Source organism: Macaca mulatta, chromosome 7 (assembly GCF_049350105.2).
Source record: "Macaca mulatta isolate MMU2019108-1 chromosome 7, T2T-MMU8v2.0, whole genome shotgun sequence".
Lineage (NCBI taxonomy): Eukaryota > Metazoa > Chordata > Mammalia > Primates > Cercopithecidae > Macaca > Macaca mulatta.
The window spans coordinates 134,900,027-134,915,919 of record NC_133412.1 but is presented as its reverse complement, the minus strand read 5'-3'; the positions used below and the strand labels follow the sequence as shown (position 1 = coordinate 134,915,919).

Sequence of the window (15,893 nt, the reverse complement as noted above, 5' to 3'; positions counted from 1 at the left end):
TACACTCCCAATCAAAGTGGAATCTTCGCAAACTAGGAGACATCCTGCAAAGCCAGGGAAGATGATTCAGTAACTTCAGGGTAAATAGGGGGAACGTCACCTAATTACTTTCTATGATAGCAACTGTAAGGGATTCAATGCTGGAAAGGAGATATGCATGTTTATACAACTTTACCTGAGTGCACTCCCCTGTCCATGGCACTGGGCAGGTAGGACTCAGGCAGAATGTTATAGTCTTCCCTATCTGAGGAGTCAGAGAATGGAGTTTGGGCTGTCAGAGTGGTTGGAAGTCAAGGTGGGAAATTCCTGAAAGAAGCAATCATAGAGAGAAACTCCAAAATCTGTGTATAAAATCCCCTCAGATCTTTGGCTGCAAGCAAAGCAAAAACCCGTATGATTCTAGGGCAAATAGCTAGAAATCTGAAAGTCCCGAGTGGGTATTTCAGCGGCTGACCACCCAAAGGTCTCCCGAGTTCAAAGCTCAAGTCTTGCAAGAATAGAGTGATGTGGTAAACACTTCACACTTTCCATTACACTTCAAAAAGCCCACACCTTAGATTTAGGGACCACTTCCAGGACTAAGGGATTTGCCAGAAAACTAAGGACCAAACTGAATAGATCCACCCTAACAAAGCCTACAATCAAGCCCCTTATAAGTACAAGATGCTCTGTCAGTAACTTAACTGCCTTATAGAACGAAACTCAACACTCTTTAGAGGAAGGTGATAGAATTCAGAGTCCCTAACATGTATGATCATACAAAAAATATTAGTAGACAGGGAAAGAAACAGGAAAATGTAAACCATAGTCAACAAAAAATAAATCAGTCAATAAAAACAGATATACTCTTTGGGGGAAACAGATATACTGATAGACTCAATGTTGAAACTAGCAAACACTTCGAGGTAGCTAAACTTGCTAAACCTATAGCACCTGTAGTATAAATTTACAGTATCTATAAAATAGTATAAGCCTATAGCAAAAAATGTTATAATTGGTGAAGAAATGGGACATTTCAGTGCAGATATGAAAACTATGAAGAAGAGTCAAGGAGAAACGTTAGAACTGAAAAATACTACATCTAAAATTAAAGTTATTGAATGGGATTAACAGCAGATTGAATACAAAAGAAGAAATAATTCATGAACTTGAAGATAAGTCAAATCATTCAGTCTGAAGCATGGTGAGAAAAATTACTGGGGACGTGGGAGGAAGCCACAATAACATTTGGGACAGTACTAAGCAGTTAACAGACATGTAATTGGAATCCTAGAAAGAGAAGTAAGTAAGACCAGTGCGGAAAAACATATACAATATACTGGAAAAATTAACTGCACTAGGCACATCATACAAATGGCTGAAAATAAAGTAAAAACAAAAACAAAAACAAACAAAAAAACCTTAAAAGTGGCCAGAGGAAAAGGGCGTGTTATATACCAAAAAATGGGTAAGAATGAAAACTTCTCATCAGAAACAATGAAGGCTGAAGACATGCAACAATCCTTAACGTGATGAAAGAAAAGAGGTGTCTACCTAGAATTCTAAATCCAGCAAAAATATCCTTCAAAAATGGTGAAATAAAGACTCAGGAAAACAAAATCTGATAGAATTGATCTCCAACAGAACTAAGCTTCAATAAATTAAAAGAATGTCTCCAGGCTGAGGGAAAATTACTCCGGGTGAAAGCATAGGTTTGCATGAAGGAATGAAGAGCAGTGGATAAGGTTCCCATGTGGGTAAATGTAAGAGTTTTTTCTCCTATTTTTTTCCTTTATTTAAATTAAGAATACGATGCGGTTTATATCGTAGTAGTAAAATATGACGACAATATCACAAAGGATGGAAGAGGATAAAATGGAATATATCCATCCCTAACTTATGGGTAGATTTTTATTATATCTCACATGCAGATTGTAATCTCAGAGCAAACCCATGCCGTCTGATACTCTTCCACTGTGCAATGCTGCTGTCAAGTGAACTTTTTTTTTCTTTTCTCTTTTTTTTTTGAGGTAAAGTCTCACCCTGTCCCCTAGGCTGGAGTACAATGGTGCAATCTTGGGTCACTGCAGCCTCCACCTTCTTGTTCAAGTGATTCTCCCACTTCAGCCTCCCAAGTAGCTGGGACATGCCACCACACATGGCTAATTTTTGTGTTTTTAGTACAGATAGGTTTTCACCATGTTGGCCAGGCTGGTATTGAACTTCAGACCTCAGGTTATCCACCTGCCTCAGCCTCCCAAAGTGCTGGGATTATAGGCATTAGCCACCGCATCCAGCCAAGTGAACATTTTTGCCATTACTTGTTTACATTATGAAGTTAAAATATTGACAGTAGTGTATGGCATCATTATCATTTCCATCAAATCCATGATTAGACTGACAAATCCATGAAATTTTACAGGCTTGCCCTACTCACAACCCCTTCTGCAGAAAGCTGACAGAGTTGGTCCTTCCCCATAATTTGCCCTGTCCTGAGGTACACGACCCTTCTATACTGTCCACAATTGATTGTATCAGGGATCTATGTCCTAGTTAAGGGCCATTATCCTTTCAGTTGGACATAAGGGAGGCCAGGCGGGGTATGGTGGCTCACGCCTGTAATCCCAACACTTTGGGAGGCCGAGGCGGGTGGATCATCTGAGGTCAGGAGTTGGAGACCAGCCTGGCCACCATGGTGAAACCCCGTCTCTACTAAAAATACAAAAATTAGCTGGGTGTGGTGGCGGGCGCCTGTAATCCCAGCTATTTGGGAGGCTGAGGAATGAGAATCGCTTGAACCCAGGAGGTGGAGGCTGCAGTGAGCCGAGATGGCACCATTGCACTTCAGCCTGGGCCACAGAGCAAGACGCTGTCTCAAGAAAAGGGGGGGAAGGGGACGGGCCGGGTGTGGTGGCTCACACCTATAATCCTAGCACTTGGGGAGTCCAAGACGGGTAGATCCTGAGGTCAAGAGTTTGGGACCAGCCCAGCCACCATGGTGAAACCCCGTCTCTACTAAAAAAAAAAAAAAAAAAAAAAAAAAATCAGCCAGGCGTGGTGGCACACACCTGTAGCCCCAGCTACTTGGGAGGCTGAGGCAGGAGAATCACTTGAACCTGCGGGATGGAGGTTGCAGTGATCCAAGATTGCACCTTTTCACTCTAGCCTGGGTGAAAGAGCGAATCTCTACCAAAAAAAAAAAAGGAGGCCAGTAGCCAGAATAATCTCCACCCAATCAGGGAGCTCTATTTTGGATTATAACTAATAGACTCAATCGGATCGTCTCTCAGGGACTATAGAGAATAGGAGAAGTAGCAGAGGCGAACGTGGGCAGGGAAGCTGGAGAGCACATGAATAAGAGGATGCACATTGTAACTACAGGGCAATAGACATCCACTTCAAAAGCAAGGACTCAACCCAGCCGTCTAAGCTGCTGGTGTTCACTACATGACAAAGAGCCATTTTTTTCCCAGCTCTCCAAGAAGGTTTGCCTCTGATCAGCATTAAAATAAACCTCCAGCATCTAAGATAATGTCAACGTGCCTTTGTTCCTTGTAACTTAAAGGAGGCAGCCCGAATTCATCATGAAAAGAAAAACCCAGACCTGCAATATACAGCACATTAAAATAAAGTAAGTCAGGCATAAAAAATACCACATAAAAAAAGATTATACAACCCGAAATCTAGGCTTTGACATTTACTTTAATAGAGGGAATAAGAAAAATGTGCAATGAAAATTACTCTATAGTTGTTCAACAGATAAATGAAAATGTGAATACTTAAGCACCCACAGAGTTTGCTCAATGGCATTTAAAAAGCAAGCATTCTTCAAACTAGAATTCAAGAATCAAGGGTAAGTTAGGAAGACATTAGTAATTATGCTTATTTTCCTGGGCTCTTTACATAAAAATGAAAGTAATTTCCAGCCCATAAAGCTCACTTTTAAAGATACCTCAATTAAAAATATTTTATCTCTCTATACATGTGTAAATCTTTTGTCATAACCAAAATAGGTTATTGGAAATAAAACATGTATTGTAGCCAATTCAAGTTGAAAAAAAAGAAACCTGGGTCTCCTTCAGTTGTCAAGCCATGAGAGCTTCATCTCATATCAATCTTAAGATCTCTGTAAACACATAAGCTTTCAATTATTATAACTTTAAAAAGCCACTTCAAAAGTCACCACATAATTACTTTGGTTTCCTTGGCATCCAAATACTTTTTAAAAGCTTACTTTCTAGCTGTAATTATTTTGAAGTTTGGCATTCATATCTTTGCATTTCCATTTCCAAAGTACTCTGCAGTTCTTAATATTTTTGAACAAGTCAGTAAAATAGTTTTGCAGCACTTAAAAGTTTTTAACGTAGTTCCCTAATAAATTGCTGTTCTGAAAAATCCCTATATAAGACAAAGCCTTTGCTCAAGTTTGTTCATGGTCTCTCCTTTTGCTTGCAAATGGTACAACTGTGCCTGTCTCAGGGAACAATCACTCTAACTGGGTATTAAAGAGACTGGGAATGTTTCCCCTCATTGAATATATCCACTCAGTTAGGAAAACTGAGTTATCAAGACAAAGGGGTTATAAACCCAGATAGGATCTTAGATGTGCTTACAACATAAACTCATAAGAGTACTACAAAAGAAAGCAAAGACAACACTATGATTCTCATAGAGAACTGCATATTCCCAGGGTAGTTTTCTTCTGAAGAAATTAGGATACTTTACTATCAAAGTGAAAAATATTTCCCTAATTAAGCATCCATACAAGCTGCATTTCCTTTATGACTCCAGTTTTTATTCATGGGTTTTAAGATACCCCAAGTAAACCTGGTATATAACATTAATACTACTATAATTCTAATTATCTACTTTGAACACCACTTTCATATACTGGGATTTCTAGGAGTGGTGTGATTTTAAAATACAGTGTATGTTTATATACACTGCCACAACCCTTCTTCTCCCACAAAATATTAATTTAGTAAATATTTAATACTGAAATCATGCCTTTATCACTTGGTAATTATAATTAAGTTGGCAATATAAGTAGCTTAATAGGTAACTAGTATTTGGACTTCATACTTTAATTTTGAAAACTCACTGTTAAACACAGGTATGTTCTATTTGAACTCTGTTCAATGAGCTTCAATTTCATATTTAAAGCAACTCTATCAAGTGATTCATACCTTATCTTCAACATATACTCATGAAAAACTCACTATTGCAGCCGGGTGCGGTGGCTCACTCCTGTAATCCCAGCACTTTGGGAGGCCAAGGAGGGTAGATCGTTTGAAGTCAGGAGTTTGAGACAAGTCTGGCCAACATAGTGAAACCCCGTCTCTACTAAAAATATAAAAGCCGAGCATGGTAGCACACGCCTGTAATCTCAGCTACTCGGGAGGCTGCGGCAGAAGAATCGCTTGAACCCGGGAGGCAGAGGTTGCAGTGAGCCAGGATCACGTCCCTGCACTCCATCCTGAGTGACAGAGCAAGACTCTGTCTCAAAAAAAAACAAGAAAACAAAAAAATTAGCCAAGCATGGGGTCACACACCTGTAGACTCAGCTAGTCAAGAGGCTGAGGTGGCAAGATAGCTTGATCTCAGGAGACTGAGGCTGCAGTGAACCATGATCACGTCACTGCTCTCCAGCCTGGGTGACAGAGTAAAACTGTCTCAAAAAAAAAAAGAAAAGAAAAGAAAAGAAAAAATGGAAACCTAGGTATATGAAGCCATCATGAAACTGATGTGCTATATAATGCAGAGTCAACCTTTGCTGGAACTCACCTGATTTTAATAAACTTTCCTTTTCATTTAAGCCATTTTGAAGTGGAGTTTTACTGCTTATAGTTAAAAAGGATCTTTCTGGATTTCCACATTGGCTTATATAAAAAGATTGAAATTATAAGCCTGAGCCTTGTGTTTATGACTCAGAAGCATGACTTACTAACTTTGTGAATGGGGGCAGGGCACTAACCATCTTGAGGTACAAGTGAAACAACAGCATGTATTTTGTAAGTACAGTTATGAAAAAAGAGAGGGCAACTCAGTGTGTTAGCTGTACAATGTCTATAAACTTTGTCAGACAAGTTCTAGCAAACAACCTAGTATACCAAGTGGGGCCAATAATGGATCTACACCCCAACCCCACAATGTTTAAATTCAAGATGCTCCACCCAATGTCCACATTATGAAAACTGCCCCCTCTGATCAAAATCATTTGAAGTCAAAGGAAACAATTGTGACTGCATAAATGCTAATAAATGAACATTTTATTTGGGTTAGCATTAGTATTCTGATTTTTAAAGATTAGATATAGAGATATCACAAATTTGATCTTCAACCCAAACTTTTTTTTTTTTTTTTTGAGACGGAGTCTTGCTCTGTCGCCCAGGCTGGAGTGCAGTGGCATGATCTTGGCTCACTGCAAGCTCCACCTCCTGGGTTCACACCATTCTCCTGCCTCAGCCTCCCAAGTAGCTGGGACTACAGGCGCCCACCACCATCCCCGGCTAATTTTTTGTATTTTTATTAGAGACAGGGTTTCACTGACGTCGTGATCTCCCCGCCTCAGCCTCCCAAAGTGCTGGGATTACAGGTGTGCAACCCAAACTCTAAATCCCTTAATAATACCTTAATTAAGGGTTACCTTAACAAATCCCTTAATTATACTTCATGCAGGAAAACAGCATGAAGTATAATCAACTGTGAAACAGGTTAGGACTGGGTACAGTAGGTCACACCTATAATCCTAGTACTTTGGGAGGCTGAGGCAGGAGGATCACTTGAGCCCAGGAGTTCAAGACCAGCCTGAGCAGCACAGCAATACCCCATCTCTATTAGGGGGAAGAAAAAAAAAACAGCTGAGCCAACAACATGATAGGGAGGTGGTCTGCTATTGGCAGCAATTCAAACAACATGGCTCAAGCAATCTCTATTAAAATGTCTGGAACGAGAAATTAACAGATAGGCATATTCATGAAGCTATAGATTTTTTTTTCTGTGACTATCAACAATTCTGTACCAGAGACACATTCTGAAATTTACATTATTCTTCTTAAACATTTTATTAGAAAGTAAAGTACTTAAATACTTAATACATTAATATTTAAGTACTTAAGTTAGTACTTAAATTAGTATTTAATACTAATTTAAGTATTAGTATTCAAGTACTTACACAATTTATTGACTAGTCATATATATAGACACACATAAATTTATTGACTAGTCATATATATAAATATGGACACACATATACATATTTACACATACACATACACATAAACATACAGTAGACCAAAGGGAGCTTTAAAACAAGCACTAAATAATATTTAACTGCAGAATTAGAAAATATATTGTGAACTTCCTAAGTTATTAATCACATGTTATGAGAATGTAACTTTTATGTATTAAAAAATAAAACAAGGCAAAAACTTTATTGCACTTAACAATATACAAAATAGAATATACAAAATTAAAAAATCCATTATCAGACTGTAGATACAAAATGATTAGTTATTTGCATGTAATAAACATTAATATTTCAATAAAATATATTTTAAATAAAATAGAATAGTATTACCAGACTGTATTCGGACAGTATAGTATCACAAAACGTTACAGGAAATAGTAACAATCTGCAAATAACAGAATTTTTTATATTACATACTAAATACAAGTTTTATCTCCATTTATGCATATTAAAGAAAATGTTAAAGAATTCTTATTCTAATTTTGTGTACTTTTATTCTAGAACTATGTATTGCAATTTCCAAGAAATAACCTACAGTTTCCCAGAAGGATTATTTTTAATACTGGCAGTCTTCCTGTTCAATACACAAAATATCATTCTTTTCTTCTGTCAGAAAACTCAAAATTAAAAACTACACCAGGCTCTTTGTTCAGTGTTTTCTCTTCTTCTTGGAGGCAGTGAACTCTAAAGACATAAAGTTTAAAAGTCAGTCAGATCGAAAAAAAAAAAAAACTTGACACTTAAATGATAATACCTAATTGATACCATACATTTAAACTACATAGCTATCTAACTGGCACAACACAATAAGGATGCCCTCACAGCAAAGACACAACAAAAAAATCTTAAACCTGACATATTCAAGAATTTTTTCTTCAAAATGATATAGCAGTTTAAAACATACTATCAGCCAGGAGCGGTGGCTCGTGCCTGTAATCCCAGCACTTTGAGGGGCTGAGGTGAGCGAATCATGAGGTCAGAGGATCGAGACCTTCCTGGCTAACACGGTGAAACCCCATCTTTACTAAAAAAAATACAAAAAATTAGCTGGGCGTGGTGGCGGGCACCTGTAGTCCCAGCTACTCAGCAGGCTGAGGCAGAAGAATTGCTTGAACCCAGGAGGTGAAGGCTGCAGTGAGCCAAGATTGTGCCTCGGCACTCCAGCCTGGATGACAGAGCGAGACTCCATCTCAAAAAAAAAAAAAAAAAAAACACATAACAACAATAAAAAATACTATATCCATTGAAATAGTAAGATCTCAATCTTATTGCAATATCAATCTATTAAGATAGTGGCCCTTAGCCATTCTAAATCCTAATTAATAATAAGTTACTGTAAAGTTGTTTCATATGGGTCATATGGGTACACCCTCCCTATAATTATATGAACCCAGGGTGCTAGATCTCAAAGGTATTTAGGCCAGTACTAAGAAGAAGAAAATGACTAAGATTTCAATTTCATTTCAATTAAACCTAGAAATGTAACCCAAAACACTAGTACTATACATCATTCTGGCTACTATAGGAGATGCCAGAACCAACACTCGAATAATTGTCCATCTACAAACAGCACGAACCTAAAGGTTACTGATCATTAAAAGCAAAGAAAGCAATAGAAAACACAAAAACATGAAAATTATAAAAGATGTGGCAAAAAGAAATATTCTGGCCAAGCACGGTGGCTCATGCCTGTAATCCCAGCACTTTGGGAAGCCAAGGCAAGCGGATCACTTAAGGTCAGGAGTTCAAGACCAGCCTGGCCAACATGGTGAAATCTCGTCTCTACAAAAATACAAAAATGAGCCGGGCATGATGGGGGGGGCACCTGTAATCCCAGCTACTTGGGAGGCTGAGGCAGGAGAATCGCTTGAACCCGGGAGACGGTGTTTGCAGTGAGCTGAGATCATGCCATTGCACTCGAGCCTGGGTAACAAAGCAAGACTATCTCAAAAAAAAAAACCAAAAATGAAAAAAGAAAAAAAAATATTCCCTACCAGTGCAAAAGAAAAGGGAAATGGCAAAAAAAAAAGAAAAAGAGAAAAGACAAGTAAAAAAAAAAATAAGATGAAAACAAATTCCTAAGCCAGGCACGGTGGCTCATGCCTATAATCCCAGCACTTTGAAAGGCCGAGGCAAGTGGATCACTTGAGCCCAGGAGTTTGAGACCAGCCTAGGCAACACAGTGTGACCCTGTCTCTACAAAAAATACAAAAATTAGCCAGACACTGGGGCATGTGCCTTCAGTCCCAGTGACTCAAGAGGCTGAGGCAGGAGGGGAGGACAGCCTGAGACGGGGAAGTTGAAGCTGTAGTAAGTCACTGTGATCAAATCACCGTACACCAGCCTGGGCAACCCAGCAAGACCCTGTCTCACGAAAAAAAATAAAGAAAACAAATTCCTGGAAGAGAGCAGCAGTCAGGATTAGAAGTACTGAAACAATGTCCAGATGAAAGCAGGTCAGAGGTCTGACAGAGACATCTCTACACAGATGAAACTGATAGGATACCTAATGGATATCCATACCATCATTTATTGTGTTATCCTGGACTCTGAGATGTCATTAATGATATGACTAATACTGAAATTCTCTAATGGGCCAAAGATGAAAGGATCACAGGAACACACAGCAAACTGTCATGTTCCTCAAGGACTCTAAACCTTGATGCTCTACGAATATAAGTTAGTTTACTTCACTAGTTTGACGAAATTTTATCTGTACCTGTTCCACTCAAACTTTCATTCTCTTCTTCTGTAATTACAGGCATACTCAGACTTAAAGGTTTATCTTCCTTGTGTATATTCTGCACGTTACCTAGAAATATTTAGAAAATGATTTTATATGAAAGCAAAGAATATTATACTTTTTGAGAAAACATTTTACAAAAAATGTCATTATTACAGCATAAAAATTAGACATGTAAAAACTTAAACTGTAATAGTAAGCAGAAATACACATTCTAGAATACCTATATTTTTTCAAGTACTAACATATTTTATTTATACTTTGAAAGTAGTCTCTAGTTCTTCCACTAGATAAAACAGAGAAAAAAGGAATAAAAATTAGCCAAACACAAATACCATATTTAATCTTTATCACACACAACAGGGGTTATATCTGCAGCCATCAAAGAATAATCACATATGTTACTTCAACTTTATTAATTACAAATGTAGTTTTTGAGTTTAACAACCTTACTTTTGGATGTGAACATACTTTCTTTTCTCACCACATATGCTCTACAAGATATATTTCTCTAGTCATAATTTGCGACTGACTTTCCATTTTCAAAAACACTAGAGGTTCTCTACATCAACCTTCTGTTACCTGAAGAAATATCCCAACCAAATGTATCAGATACCATTATCATATCGAGTACCATTTAGCACAAAACTTCCATGTCCCAAAAGCAAGCCCCATAAACAGTGACTATTTTTATGCTGTTTTTCTTCGCCCAACACTTTTCTCATTTGATATATTATATCTTGCTTTTTTTTTTTTTTTTTTTTTTACGGAGTCTCACTCTGTCACCCAGGCTGCAGTGCAGTGGCGCAATGTCAGCTCATTGCAACCTCTGCCTCCTGGGTTCAAGCAATTCTCCTGCCTCTGCCTCCTGAGCCTGCACACTGAGAACAGAAAGATTTCACTACAATAAGTGTAACAGATACACTATTTTTTTTTTTAAAAAAAGAGAAACATAAGAACAAAACACTGTGGCATGAAGCCATTTAGTATAAACTGCCCCACACTTAAGCTATTTTTTTTTTTTTTTTTTGGAGACAGTCTCTCTCTCTGTAGCCCAGGCTGGAGTACAGTGGTACAATCTCAGCTCACTGCAACCTCCGCCTCCCAGGCTTAAATGATTCTCGTGCCTCAGCCTACTGAATAGGTGGGACTACAGGTGCATGCCACCACATTGGCCAGGCTGGTTTCAAACTCCCGACCTCAAGTGATCCACCTGCCTCAACCTCCCAAACTGCTGGGATTACAGATGTGAGCAACCGCATCTGGCTTCTTTCTTGATAGAATCATTACATTATAAAACCCAGTAACATAATCCTCATGATGGTGACCATGACTTGTCAAAAGAAAATTAAATTATGTTAAGGATACAGTGTTACAGAAAATAAGAGCATAAAATATATTTTACTTTAATATACTTATAATTACAAAAATGATAAATGTAGAACAAAGGAAACATATAAAAGAGAATGCAATACATTTGAGAAAATAGCCAAGAATAATTAAATTTTTAAAAAGTAAATTTTGGCTGGGCGTGGTGGCTCTCGCCTGTAATCCCAGCACTTTGGGAGGCCGAGGTGGGTAGATCACGAGGTCAGGACTTCGAGACCATCCTGGCCAACATGATGAAACCCTATTTCTTCTAAAAATACAAAAATTAGCCAGGCATAGTGGCGAGTGCCTGTAATCCCAGATACTGGGGAGGCTGAGGCAGGAGAATCGCTTGAACCCAGGAGGTGGAGGTTGCAGTGAGCCGAGATCGTGCCATTATTGTGCCACTGCACTCCAGCCTGGGTGACAGAGCAAGACTCTATCTCAAAAAAAGTGTTACATAAACAGTAGTTGCTATCATCTTCATCCATCATAGCACTGATATTACTGATGTCCTATCAACATGCATGTTATATTCGAGGAATGGTGAGCACATAATTGAAGCTTAAATAACATAAGCTTAAATAAATTCCATAAATATACTGAGCACCCATTTATGCATCAAACAATTATTACAGAAATTAAGTCTGGAAAGGCAGACTGGAGCGAATTCTCCCCCCAATGAAATCTTTATCATGTCATCATATTTCTCCAACATTAAGGACATGAATATCCTCCCAGGTGCTCAGACATTAAGCATTCTTGTCTCACCCCTCTCCACCAGCCTCCATATTTGGCTCTTATGTCTGTTAGCCTTGCTTCTCTAATTCCTACAACCATGTGGCACATGCTCGTCACTCCTAAATCTGAACTACTGCAACAGCCTTCTACTTAGTGTTCCTATTTTCAGTTTGTTCCCAGCTACCTACCATTCTACTCCTAGACTGATTTTCTTTAAGAAAAACTTTGGGCATGCCACTTTCTTGCTCAAAAGTTTCAGTTGACTTCCCCTCTGCCTACCAACTGAAGTGTAAACTACTTGATTCCACATTTAAGGCCTGGTCACAATACAACCCTCAATCTATTTTTCCAGCACTTTTAACAGTTAACTCCCCAACACACCCTTTACAATCCAATCTTAATGGACCCCTTGCTCTATACTTCCCAGCTACTTTGCCTTTTTCACACCAGCCCTTCTACTTGTCTGAGTCTATGGAATTATGTTTACCTTATTTGTAAAAAGGTCTTTGGATTTCCACTGATTAAAGTAACACACGGTTATATAAAATCCAAACATTACAGAAATTTATGGATAATTTCTCATTATACCATCCTTGAAAATTAACCACTGGTAATACTTCATACATGTCTAGATTTCTTCAGTGCTATATATTATGTTCATGTGTGTATGTGTATATATATATATTTTTGATTTATAGAAATGAGATCATACTCTTTTTTAAAAAGCCTTTTCACTAAGAAATGTATCATGTTGTACTTTATTTTTAATCGATATATTCTGGATATACTTTCATAATATAGGGCTTTCCCTAGCTTCTTTTTTTTTTTTTGAGACAGAGTCTTGCCCTGTCACCCAGGCTGCAGAGCAGTGGCATGATCTCGGCTCACTGCAACCTCTGCCTCCTGGGTTCAAGCGATTCTCCTGCCTCAGACTCCCAAGTAGCTGGGACTATAGGCGCCCGCCACCACACCCAGCTAATTTTTGTATTTTCAGTAGAGGCGGGGTTTCACCATATTGGCCAGGCTGGTCTTGAACTCCTGACCTTGTGATCCGCCCGCCTCAGCCTCCCAAAGTGCTGGGACTACAGGCGTTAGCCACCGTGCCCAGCCTCCCTAGCTTTTTAGTAACTGCAAAGTATTTCTTTGTATGGACTGACAAGAATTTTATTTACCCATTATACATTTGAGTTGTTTAGTTTGCCACTTCAAAGAATCCTGCAATGAATTTCCTTTTATATTTATGATTTGTACAGAATAATTAGCAATTCTAAAAGGCATGTACATTTAAAATTTTGACACGATTCTAAATTGCTCTATGAAAAGAATGTGCCAATTTACTCTCCCACTTAAACTGAGATTGTATTTCCTTACACTTTCACTATCAATGGGTATTACACCTTTAATCTTTGCTGATCAAATAATATAAAAATCATGTTTTAATTTATATATCTGTAATTATAGATGAAATTCAATTATTTCCTATATGCATTGACTTTCTGCCTGCATTTGTGATTGCCTGTTCATGTCCTAAGCTATTTTTCTACTGGGTGGTGGCCCTTTTCTTATTCATTTATAAGAGCTCTTTTAAAATTAGAAATTTTAAAAGTATCATATGTGCAAATGGATTTGTAAGATCTTTTGCCTTTTATGGAACTGAGGCTCCTCTTTTTGAAAAACTATAAAATCAAAAATACCTTTTCACTGTATGGAAATGAACTTTTGATTAATGGGAAACTACAAAGTAAGCATTTGGGTCTTTATTATTCAGGTAACTACTTCTGCTTCAGAGTATTTACAATACCTTAGCTGGATTAGTTAAGCCATGATGGAGATCTGAATTCAGATCACATTTATAATACTTTAGTCTTTCTCATGGGTAAATCCTCCCTAACAACCTGAGAAAATTCATTAACAAATCTCAGATGTACTACAGAGCCTGTACTTAAGTTAGTTTTAGAATTTACAAAACAGTTGTTTTTAGGAACTGATTAAGATATGATTAACAAAGGAAGTGATATTTCATAAATTATACCTGTCACATATTCAAGATGAAAGCTCATTTCATTTAACTTTCTTTTCCTATTTTGCTCTTGTTCCTCCTTTGTTCCTCAACCACATTAAAAAAATTTTTTTCAGGTCTTCAAGAAAGCAGCTTGGCCAGCTTATCACATTGCTATGCCTATATGAAGGCTATTAATAAAAAGTGCTTGTGAGGGTTTCTAAACCTAAATATCTTTGGTACTTCTGTTAAAGTGAACTAAATATGGCCTGAGAAGGACTCCATACTTCTATATTTGAGTCCTTATGGACAAATTGCAATCTAGCTTAATAGGTAGACAAGAGTGAAAACCCAATTTAGCAGTATATGCCTGAACAACAGCTGAGTCTTGGCCAATCCCAGCGGCGGTACTTCAACCATTCATACACTGCTGAGTCTTCAAACTGTGTTCAAACAAGGCAAATGCCGAGCCATAACCAATCCAGCTGTTCTGTATCTCACTTCCGATTTCTGTACCTCATTTCCCTTTTGTTGGCTATAAATCTTCCACCACGTGGCTGCGCTGGAGTCTCTGAATCTGCTGTGATTCTGGGGGCTGTGTGATACTCCAATAGTTCATTGCTCAATTAAACTCCTTTAAATTTAATTCAGCTGAACATTTTCTTTTCAGAAAAAAAAACATTTTAATCTACCAGAAGTTAATTTTTGAAATACAACCAAACTAAACAATCTTTTCCTTATGTCCTCTCTTTTTGCTCGTGTTTGGCCATCAGTCAGGTTTATTGAAGTATTATTAACATACAATAAAATTCACCCATTTTTGCTGTACAGAGCAGTTTGGACAAATGCATGGTTGTGGAAACTACCACTGCAATGAAAATACAGATTTCCATCACCCCAAAAATTTCTCTGTGCCCCTTTGCATTCAACACCTTCCCCTACCCCTAAGTCCCTAGCAACCAAATACATATTTTCTGTCCCTAAAGATTTGCCTTTTCCAGAATGTCACATAAATAGAATCATAGAGTATATAGCCTTTTGTATCTGTCTTCTTTCACAGAGCACACTGAATTCAGATTCATCTACGTTGTTACATGTATGACAGCTCTTTTATTGCTGGATTATATATCATTGTATGGATATGCCACAGTTTATCCAATCAGCAGTGGAAGGATTTTTAGGCTGTTTGCAGTTCTTGCAATTATGAATAAAGCCACATAAACTTTTGCATACACATTTCTGTGTGAACATTAAGTATTCATTTCTCTTGTATAAATACCAAGGAATAGTATTTCTGGGTAAGATGATAAGTACATGTTTACCTTTTAAAAACTGTTGAGTTTTCCAAAGTAACCACATCATTCTGGATTCACACCAGAAAAGTATGCAGGTTCCACTTGTTTCAAATCATCAACAGCTTTTTTCATTACAATTTTTGTTTTGTTTTGTGGGGTCTTTTTGTTGCTGTCATTCAGGGTTTAGTGGAATGTCACTGTGGTTTTAATTTACATTTCTCTAATAACTAAAGATGCAGAGCATCTTTTCATATGCTTATTTGCCATCCATATATTTTCTTTGGTGAAATGTTTTAGCCATTTCTTCATTGGGTGGACTATATATTTATTGAGTTAGACTTCTTTATATATTACTAGTTTGGATACAGGACCTTTAATCAGGGTAGTAGTTTGCAGAAATTTTCTCACAGTCTATGGCTTATCTTCTCATCTTCTTAACAGTGTCTTCTGAAGACAAAAATTGTAACTTTGAGAATGCAGATTTATCAATTTTTTCTGTTTCATGATTTGCTTGTGTTT

At 37.7% G+C, this 15,893-nt stretch overlaps 1 protein-coding gene across 1 annotated transcript in view; it reads right to left on the bottom strand.

The window, feature by feature from the left end:
• Positions 1–7,402: 7,402 nt before the first annotated feature.
• The window catches only part of SNAPC1 (small nuclear RNA activating complex polypeptide 1), a 33,122-nt gene continuing 24,631 nt past the window's right edge, over positions 7,403–15,893 (bottom strand). Inside the window, 2 exon segments of the mRNA NM_001257672.1 lie at positions 7,403–7,912; positions 9,948–10,040. Of these exon segments, the coding sequence (NP_001244601.1) occupies positions 7,878–7,912; positions 9,948–10,040 (128 nt within the window). The 3' untranslated portion in view covers positions 7,403–7,877.